The following is a 10,693-nucleotide window of genomic DNA, read 5'->3' on the forward strand; positions in this document are numbered from 1 at the left end:
TAAAGGTAATTAACCTGCACCACAGAGTCCTAATCAAAATCTAACTATATAACTAGGACCTTGAGTTAACAGAGATTAACCCTAAAGCTAAAAGAGTCACACGTAAAACTCATGTAGACAACCTATCAAGTTCAAAATTTGACTCAAAGAAAAGGGCCAAAAATGAACTTACTCTATTTAGGATTTTGATCGGGCAATCTTGTAGAGTTCATTGACAGGAGTTCAATGACAGACTCCGATCGTCAAACTGATAACTGAGGATGTCAGAATCATAGAGAGAAGGAGAGGAAAGGAAAAGGGTACGAAAATAAACTTACTCTATCAGAGATTTTGATCGGGCAGTCTTGTAGTCTTGGCTGCCAGGAGTCTAATGGCGTACTCTGATCGTCAAACAGATGAACGAGGAGGTCAAAATCTTAGAGAGAAGGGAGAGAAAGGAAAAGGGAAACTTTTAGAGAGATGGTGGTTATTTTAAAATGAAACCTGATAACTGAATTTTCTATTTATATGTCATTTTCATTTTAATAATAAAATATTCAGGTATCATTTAAAATATATCACTTCTACTCTAAGGTTATTTTCTAGATCCTTACATTCTCCCTAACAAGAAAAAATTTTCGTCCCCGAAAATTGACTTACCAGAAAAGAGATATGGATAGGTTTCTCTAATGGTTTCTTCTAATTCCCAAGTTGAATCACTAGATTTATCATCCCACACCACCTTCACCATACTGATGGTCTTGCCTCTGAGCTGTTTACTCTGATGGTCTTCAATCCTGACTGGTTTTGCTTCAAAAGACAAGTTATCCTTGATTTGCACATTATCCACTTCCAACACATGACTAGGGTCTGGGATGTACTTCCTTAGCTGTGATACGTGAAAGACATTATGCAGGTTTGCTAATTGAGGAGGTAGAGCAATCTCATAAGCCACTGGACCTATCTTCTTTAGGATCTGATATGGTCCAACAAACTTAGGAGATAACTTCCTTGATTTGATAGCTCGTCCTACACCTTTGGTTGGTGTCACTCTCATGAACACATGATCTCCAGCTGCAAACTCCAAAGGCTTTCTCCTCTTATCTGCATATGATTTCTGCCTACTTTGAGAAGCTTTCATTTTGTCTTGTATCTGTTTCACCTTCTCAGTGGTCTGTTGACCATCCTTATACCAACATAAAGGAGTTCTGCATTTCCTCCCATACAAAGCTGCATATGGTGCCATCCCAATACTGGCATGATAACTATTATTATAAGTAAACTCCACCAGAGGCAACATCTCATCCCAACTTCCCAGATGATCCAAGATACATGTCCTCAACAGATCTTCTAAGGATTGGATCGTCCTCTCAGACTGCACATCTGTTTGAGGATGATATGCAGAGCTCATTCTCAATCTAGTTCCCAAAGAATCTTGTAAACTCTGCCAAAACCGTGAAGTAAACCTAGGATCTCTATCTGAAACAATACTAGAAGGCACCCCATGCAATCTTACAATCTCTTTGATGTATAATTGTGCCAACTTAGTCATAGATATTCTCAAATTAACTGGAAGAAAATGAGCGCTCTTCGTCAGTCGATCAACTATTACCCATATTGCATCATGACCCCTTACTGATCTTGGTAAATGAGTAACGAAATCCATAACAATGCTATCCCATTTCCACTCAGGAACATCTAACTGTTGTAACAAACCACCAGGTCTCTGATGTTCTACCTTTGCCTTCTGACATGTTAAACACGTAGCAACATATAGAACTATTTCTTTCTTCATGCAAGACCACCAAAATGACTCCTTCAAATCTTGGTACATCTTATTCATACCGGGATGTAGACTAAGATAACTCTTGTGACCCTCTTCTAGGATCATTCTCTTAAGTTCTTCATTTGCAGGTATGCAAATTCTGCCATTAAATCTTAAGATTTCATCTTCTCCCATCACAAAGTCTTTAGCCTGATCTGTACCTAGTAAATCCATAGTACGCTTCAGAGTAGGATCCTCTAACTGCTTTTCCTTTATCATTCCAAGAAAATCATTAGTTATAGTTAACTTACTACAACTAATATGATCAACATGAAATTTCACTCCTAAATTTAGATCTCTGAATTGCTCAATCAACTTTTGTTCTTCAATCATCATGGTTGACACCTGTACTGACTTTCTACTCAAAGCATCTGCAACTACATTAGCCTTCCCTGGATGATACATCAGTTGGAAATCATAATCCTTCAAAAACTCCATCCATCTTCTTTGTCTCATATTCAACTCTTTTTGATCAAACAAGTATTTCAAACTTTTATGGTCACTGAACACCTGAAATTGAGCTCCATATAAATAATGCCTCCAAATCTTCAAAGCAAACACCACAGCTGCCAACTCTAAGTCATGAGTTGGATAATTTCTCTCATGAACTTTGAGTTGCCTTGAAGCATATGCAACTGGTCTTTTCTCTTGCATCAAGACACAACCCAAACCCTGATGTGAAGCATCACAGTAAACTTCAAAAGGTTTTCCTGTATCAAGAATCACTAACACCGGAGCACTAGTTAACCTTTTCCTCAGCTCTATGAAACTCTCCTCACATCTGTCAGTCCAAGCAAAAGGTTGATCTTTGCGGGTTAGTTGAGTCAAAGGTAGCTACTACCTTGGAAAAATCTTCAACTTGCTTCTTTAGTTCAATCAACTCAGTTGGAGCCATTCTGTAAGATGCCATTGACACTGGCCCAGCTTCAGGTACCAAATCAATAGAGAATTCTACTTCTCTCTTAGGAGGTAATCCAGGTATTTCTTCTGGAAATACATCCATGAAATCCTTCACCACATGTATACTACTCATTTCTTCTTTATTCTTAACTTCCATCTGAGTTAAGATTACAAAACACTTTGATCCTTCTTTCAATTCTGACCACACCTGCTGAGCAGACATCACATATGACTTCTTGGAATCTGAAAACACTATTTTCTGTTGACCACAATCTATGACAATGTGATTGGCTGATAGCCAATCCATCCCTAAGATAACATCTAAGTCTTGAAGAGGTAGACAGATCAAATTTATTTTTGAACCTGCGTCCCTCTACTATTACTGGACATTCAGAGCAAACTGTAGAGGTCAAAACTTTTCCTGATGTTGGTGTAGAGACCAACAATTCAAACGACAACTCCTTTACTAGAAGACCCAACTCCGCTACACATAAACTTGACACAAAAGAGTGTGTCGCTCCAGAATCAAATAAAACTTTCACATATCTACCAGCTATATAACATACACCTTGTACCAAGTTACCTGACTGAGATGCTTCAGCTCCTGACATAGCAAACACCCTTCCAGTTGCTTGGAGTCTACCACCTCCTCCTCTTCCTGACTGCAAGTTACCTCCAGGAATTATCCTCCTCCTATTAGGGCAATCTTTTGATAGATGTCCTTCTTTCTGACAAGTATAACACTTCCTCTCTGATGAAAGTTGAGGACAATCTTTCTTCAAATGGGGTCCAACACAGTGATAACATGTGGGTCTCCATGGTTGTTGTTGCTGAAACTGTGGTAGAGATGTTCCTGTCCTATGTTGTGGAGGTCTAGCATAAGGTTTATGTTGTTGATGCTGCACCTTGGCCTTCCCACTGGAAGACCCTCCTTGGTGTGATCTGATCACCCTGGAATCACCATTTTCCAGGGTCTCCACCATCTTCACCTTCTCCACCAAGGCGGGAAACTCTCTAATGCACATAGGAGCTATAGTCTTCTTCAGCTCATGTTTTAGACCTTCTTCAAACTTCCTATACCTCCAAGCCTCAGAGGTAGCTTGGGTGTAGAATTTGGCTAGGTACTCAAACCTAGTAGCATATGCATTCACTGACATCTCTCCCTGTTCCAACATGAGGAATTCAGCTTCCTTTGCAAACCTTGCACTATCTGGAAAATATTTCTCTAAAAACTTCACTCTGAAACTCTCCCAGACTAATACTTCATCTCTGGCTTCCATCATCTGTTGAGCTCCCATCCACCAGAACTCTGCTTCTCCAGACAATAAATATGTAGCAAATACCAATTTCTTATCCTCAGGGCAGGAGGTTGCCCTAAAGATCTTCTCTAAATCTCTTATCCATTGGTCTGCTTGGTCAGGAGTGGCATTCCCAGTGAACTTAGGTGGGTTGTGTCTCATGAACTCTGTCAGTCCCATCTGCTCCTGAGACTGACTGACATGGGAAGCTGTTGCACCAGATCTAGCAGTCTCCCAATGATGCATTGCTGCCTGGTGATTCTGAGCCATTGCCATATTCTGTTGTTGGATAGCATTTGCCATCATCTCAATAGCCCTGGCAATCTGGTTCATCTCAGAAGAAGGTTGGGGAGGGGTAGGAGGTCTAGGAGTCATGCTATACAACAGAAAAGAAAGATGTAGGATGAATCTAAAAAATCATAACTATGTAGTTTTACTAACAAACTAACTAAAGCACACATAAACAATCTCATAACCCTTAGGTCTCCTAAGGTTCGAACAGCTCTGATACCATAATGTAACATCCTTAGTTTTACCCATATATAATATAATAAAAGTAAAACAAGCAATATCTAATTACAAATAACATATACTACTTTCTCATATGTGTATCTCAAAAGAAATATCCCTCTTCATAGGGATTTAATATATATACATCAAAAGTTTTAACAACAAAACAAAACATTTAAATAAAACTATCTCATTCTCCAGCTGTTCACTAAGGAGCTCTATCACCTGAAATCTCATCTGCTCCCATGTAAAACACGATCATCACAGATAAAGAAACAAACACAAACAAATAACAGGTAAGCTATCTATATAAAAAGTTTTGATATAATTTAAATTTCAAATTAATAAGCATAATTCATCAATTCTCATATGATTTCTCAAACCATCAAGAGTCTATTACATTCATAAAATTCATCTTTCATATGTCAGACTTTTACGGACTCACAACACATAGACACTTGACTCTACTTCCGGAAGACTCGTGTATTGAAATTAGCATCCAGAGACCTGCACCTGTCATACTACTGCTGTGAAACCCACACAGCCATGCACATAATTATCTCAATATCTCATCATCTCATCATCTTCATATGACAGGGTAAATCCATTTGATATGCTCTGATCAGTTCTTTCAAACCTCAGAATCAGCCAAATGGACCTCCTTCGACTCTCACCAACTGAATAACTTCATCTATTTGATTCCATTATATCAGTAGAGTCAGGATCGTCTCATTCACAGGACACTCACAAATCAATACACCTTAATAACAATCTCAACATGGTATTTCCTTTCCTGAAAATACTACGTCTTGATCACACTTTAACCTCATTACATACATCATTTAACATATCAATGCACCACTCAATCACTTCATATATATAAACTTTCTAAACAATCCAAATATATCTCAAACTTTACTTAAAACACATAATTAATTCCAAATATATGCTCTTTAAATCAATCATCATCTGAAATCACACAACCACTTCTCATCAAACATCTCACTTAAGTAATTCAACCAAAATATTCAAAAAGAATAGTTCAACTCATTTATATTATCATTCAAACACTTTCAATTCTCAATCACAAAGTTTCAACAAATTATTCCCATAACAGATTCAAAATCAACCATTCCAGTCAATATATTACTTTACTCTTCAAGAGAGACAATCCTGCAAGCAAAAACAATTGGAATTGGTGACCACGTCACCTCCACACATCCAGAATCTTCTAACCTAGGGTTTTATTGAAAATAATAAGACTAGCTTCCCTTACCTGAACTTTAGTTGATGCTCACTAAGAGCTCCAAATCTACCCAAAAGCTTAAAGGTAATTAACCTGCACCACAGAGTCCTAATCAAAATCTAACTATATAACTAGGACCTTGAGTTAACAGAGATTAACCCTAAAGCTAAAAGAGTCACACGTAAAACTCATGTAGACAACCTATCAAGTTCAAAATTTGACTCAAAGAAAAGGGCCAAAAATGAACTTACTCTATTTAGGATTTTGATCGGGCAATCTTGTAGAGTTCATTGACAGGAGTTCAATGACAGACTCCGATCGTCAAACTGATAACTGAGGATGTCAGAATCATAGAGAGAAGGAGAGGAAAGGAAAAGGGTACGAAAATAAACTTACTCTATCAGAGATTTTGATCGGGCAGTCTTGTAGTCTTGGCTGCCAGGAGTCTAATGGCGTACTCTGATCGTCAAACAGATGAACGAGGAGGTCAAAATCTTAGAGAGAAGGGAGAGAAAGGAAAAGGGAAACTTTTAGAGAGATGGTGGTTATTTTAAAATGAAACCTGATAACTGAATTTTCTATTTATATGTCATTTTCATTTTAATAATAAAATATTCAGGTATCATTTAAAATATATCACTTCTACTCTAAGGTTATTTTCTAGATCCTTACAACTTGTACCTTTCGCCATTTCAACCAGTTCCAACAAAATTTATTCATCAATATTCTTTATTAAAATATTCATCAACAATAACTTTTTCTTAAATAAACAACAAATTTTTTTACTTTTATAGGTTTTGTTATTTTGCAAGGTGCAATGCAAGCATTTCAAAAGTTTAGAATGTCATTTTAGCACTTTCCTTTTCAAAATCACTTATTTATAAGAAATATTTTATTATATCTAGAAGTAAAAAAAAATTACGATAAAATTTAGATTTCAAAACAAACAATATATATATAATAATAAAATCTAATAATATTATTTTAATAAATTTAAAATTTAAATATTATTATCATTTATGAGAATAAAAAATAGTTTTAAAATTAAATTTTAATTTTTCTTAATTATCGATTGAGATGTTTTTTTTATTACTAAAAAAATTAAATAAAATTTTTAAAAACAGAACATGATTAATTATTATATTAATTAAATTATATATCATTTTAAAAATTATAAAAATTATTAATATTTAAATTAGTTAATAGTTTTTAAATTTATATGTAATTAGCTATTAAATTTTAGATACCAACTTTAAAATCTAAATAATTAATAACTAATTAGATATTAATTTAAAATATATTTATAATAATAAAAATTAATTTAAATATTATCTTTAAAATAATATCTAATTTAGTTAATATAATAATTAATTATTATTTTTCTCTGAAATATGGATTCTTATTTAGTAATTTTTTAGCTGTGTATATTGAATAATTTTATATCACTTATCACTTGTTAAAATAAAATACACTTTAAATAAATATTTTTTCTCTTTTTAATCTTAACTTTGTACTGTAACTATGAATTTCAAAACAACAAAATATAATTCTTCATAGTGATGGATTGTAAAGGATTTGTGTGACTAAATATAAAAATATTATTTTTATTGTAACTAATATTTTGAAATAAAAAATTAGAAGCATAAAAAAGCGAGTTTTGATGATTGGGTGTGGGTGGGATGGAACGTGGTGAAAACACGAACGTTTGCGCTTCTTCGTTTGTTTCTGTTCGTGTCTTTGTTGGGCAGTGGGTGACACTAAGTTATTGGTCTGTTTCTCTATCATTATTATTTATTAAATCACTTCAAATTATTAACCAAAAAAATTAGACAAAACAGAAACATGGTTCTAATTTTTTTATCATATATGGTATTATTATATTATTATATAATAATTATAAAAAATATTAAAATAAAAAATGATTAGTTAATTAATTGTGTAAGATATAAAATAATGATTTGAGTTGAGAGAGATGGGCACTAGTAGACAGAGAGGCACAAGATCACAATCTTAGCGGGAATTTTGAAAGTCGTTCCTCTTTTTTTTTTCTCAATAAACAATTATTATTATTATTATATTTCACCACATAAACCCTAACTATTAACGGTCACGCGTTTACCACGATCCTCCGCTAAATAACCGCCACGTGTCACGTTCTCCACCACAACGGAACAACCCTCCCTTTCATCTGCATCCAAACAAAACCTCTCTGAAGTCTTACGTGTCTCTTTTCCGTTGTTCTGCTTTTTCCCTTTTATTATTTTATAATAATCGTAATAATAACTATTACTTCTTCCTTCTTCACTTAAATTATTAATCAAAATTAATTAATATTAATAATAATTAGTGCAAGCAAATTACTCTGCCCATAAACGGCTCACGCGCCGCCTTTTCTTTTGCAGCCACAATGATCTCAGTAACAAACAAAACTGTTAATTTTAAAATTATTAAAAATAAGACTCAGAATATGTTTTTCTAAGCTAAATATTATAAAACAAAAATATCATTGTAATGTGGTTTCATGATAGTATAACAGGAATTTATACTGTTACTTTAAATAATATTTATTTACTCATCAAAAGTTTACTGTAAAATGTATGAACAATATTGCTAGTGTTTTTATTTATTTTTAATTAATATCTTTTAGACATTTGGTAATATTTTCTCAAAAAAATAAATTAATTTTTATTATTACTTATGCAGTTCAACTAGAAAAATCATTACTATTTATTACTCTTTTAATGTTATGCTTAATATATTAAACATGTGTCACTTTCAACCAAAAAAACAAATCATGATTTACTAATTTGGAAAGAGCTAATCTTTTTCTTCCACTAATAGAGTGATGTATTTATTTCGGGAACATGACAACACTTTTTCAAAAACAAATGTTGCAGATATTAAAATATGTTGAACCTGATTGGTCAACACTATAAATGAATATAGTAAAAAAAAATTTACTTTTTTTTATGTATGAAATTTTGACTTTAAAAAAATTATAATTATATATTTAGTCTAATTTTTAAAATCATGTAATAAAAAATATTGCATGTTTGTTACAAATAATAATGCCAATTACTTTTTTACATTGATAATATTTAACAGAAAAGTTTAACAAAACTCAACGTACAAAAATGATTACTCCATATGGGCTAAACATGCCCATAACTGAATCATTTTGAAATAAATTAATATGTTAAGCTAAATCCTTCTCTTAACAAAAAATAAACAAAAAAGTTTAAGGATAAAACACGTTTGTTAAACTCAGTAAAAATATTAAATATCAAAATACGCAATATTAATGTGAAAAAAATTATAAAAATGCATGAAATATATGTTGACAGATTAATAATATGAAAATAGATTGATGTAATTATTTACATATAAATTTTAACTCATGAATCATTCACCTATCACATGAGCTAGTAAGAAGTATATTAATTGAGTTTTAACCTAAAATTTAATTCATGTAACCTAACTTATGTCCTAAGCATTTATTAACCTATAATTGCTGAACCTAAATAAGTCAGGTCAACTTACACCTCTAAGTACATTTTAAAGTAAATAAAAAAGTTTCCAGTTGTTTTAGTGCGTTCTCAATATTATTGTAAAGATCACTATAATTAAAAAATATATATTTTATGATCATTTATTTATAGTTTAAAAAATTGTCATGTTAAATGTTATAACTAATATATTATTTTTTCAGTAAATATACTCATATTTTGTTTTTTTATTTATAAAAAATGCCGTTTGACTTTTGACCTTTGTAATTTTATTTCAGTTTCTCTAACATGTGTATCTTTTGTTTTAATTTCAACATCATTTTGTCAATTTTCAATTAGCCCCTTTTAAAAAATAAATAATAAAGGTAAAGGGTAAATTATCTTCACGTTACAATGATACAAAAAAAGGATTATTTTACAGAAATTAAAATCAAATAAAAATTACAAAATAAAAATCAACTTTCTTCCCAAGAAAAACACAATTATATTTTAAGGAAAAAACACATTTAAAATTATTTAGAAAAAATTTAAACTTTCCTATTATTTTAATTAGTGTTTATTTTTTCAAACTATATTAAGCATAAGGGGAGAGTGTATGTGAAGCACCATTAAAATAATCCATCAATTAAGCTAATTTTCAGAAACTTAAAACTACATATTATTATTTCATGCATACCTACTTTTATGTGTTTAATTAGTATTTGATTAACATCTTGAACATTTGTAGTGGTTCATGTTTTGTGGGTACTGTTTGAGTTATGTTAATTTAGAATAGAAAATGAGTATTATATTATAAAGTAAAGTAGAAGTTAGGAATAAGATGTGCAGAAGGTTGGACCACGTAAGGAGTGGGGGCAATGGAAGAAAAATGGTAAAGAAAAGAGAAAGGAATGAAGAAGATGTGATGCATAGGTTAAAGCAAACAATGAACAAGTTGAGAGTGCAATAAGGGGTTTTGTCATTTTCCACATAGATCTGCTAATTAGGTCACACCAATCAATCATTCATGGCTTTTGCACTTCATTCATTCTTTCCTTCATATTTCACACCATACCCATCACTCTAATTGCCTCAATCATTTTGCATGCTTCTCTTTCACCATCTCTTCAACACAATCTTTTCTCTAAAAACTTGTGCTACATTCGTTAGTAAAAACGTCTCCATAACTTTCTTCACCAATCTAGTTAAGAATTCTTGAAGGATTTGTGAGAACGAGGTGGATTTGTATAATCTTATTTGCACACATTTGAAAGGAAACAAATTGTGAATCCATTCATCTTACCTTTTTTTTTAATGTTGGATATTGTTTGTGTGAGTATATTTTGATGCACAGTTCGATAGTTACTCGATTGAGAGTCTTATAGCTACTCGATTGAGAATTCGATAGTTACTCGATAAGGATAATTAAATAAATTCAAAAAAAAAATAT

At 32.2% G+C, this 10,693-nt stretch overlaps 2 protein-coding genes across 2 annotated transcripts; both read right to left on the reverse strand.

Annotated features, from left to right (window-relative positions):
• Positions 1 to 589: 589 nt before the first annotated feature.
• Positions 590 to 1,120, reverse strand: LOC150024800 (uncharacterized). Its single transcript, XM_090296169.1, has one exon. The coding sequence runs from the start codon at positions 1,118 to 1,120 to the stop codon at positions 590 to 592; it is 531 nt and encodes a 176-aa protein (XP_090152295.1).
• Positions 1,121 to 1,137: 17 nt separating this feature from the next.
• LOC137822187 (uncharacterized) lies at positions 1,138 to 4,377 on the reverse strand. Its single transcript, XM_090296170.1, has 4 exons — positions 3,088 to 4,377; positions 2,668 to 2,963; positions 1,268 to 2,585; positions 1,138 to 1,209 (listed from the first exon to the last, which is right to left on the reverse strand). Exons 1-4 carry the CDS (start codon positions 4,375 to 4,377, stop codon positions 1,138 to 1,140), a joined length of 2,976 nt encoding a protein of 991 aa, XP_090152296.1.
• Positions 4,378 to 10,693: the final 6,316 nt, after the last annotated feature.

Source organism: Phaseolus vulgaris, chromosome 10 (assembly GCF_051622355.1).
Source record: "Phaseolus vulgaris cultivar YP4 chromosome 10, ASM5162235v1, whole genome shotgun sequence".
NCBI lineage: Eukaryota > Viridiplantae > Streptophyta > Magnoliopsida > Fabales > Fabaceae > Phaseolus > Phaseolus vulgaris.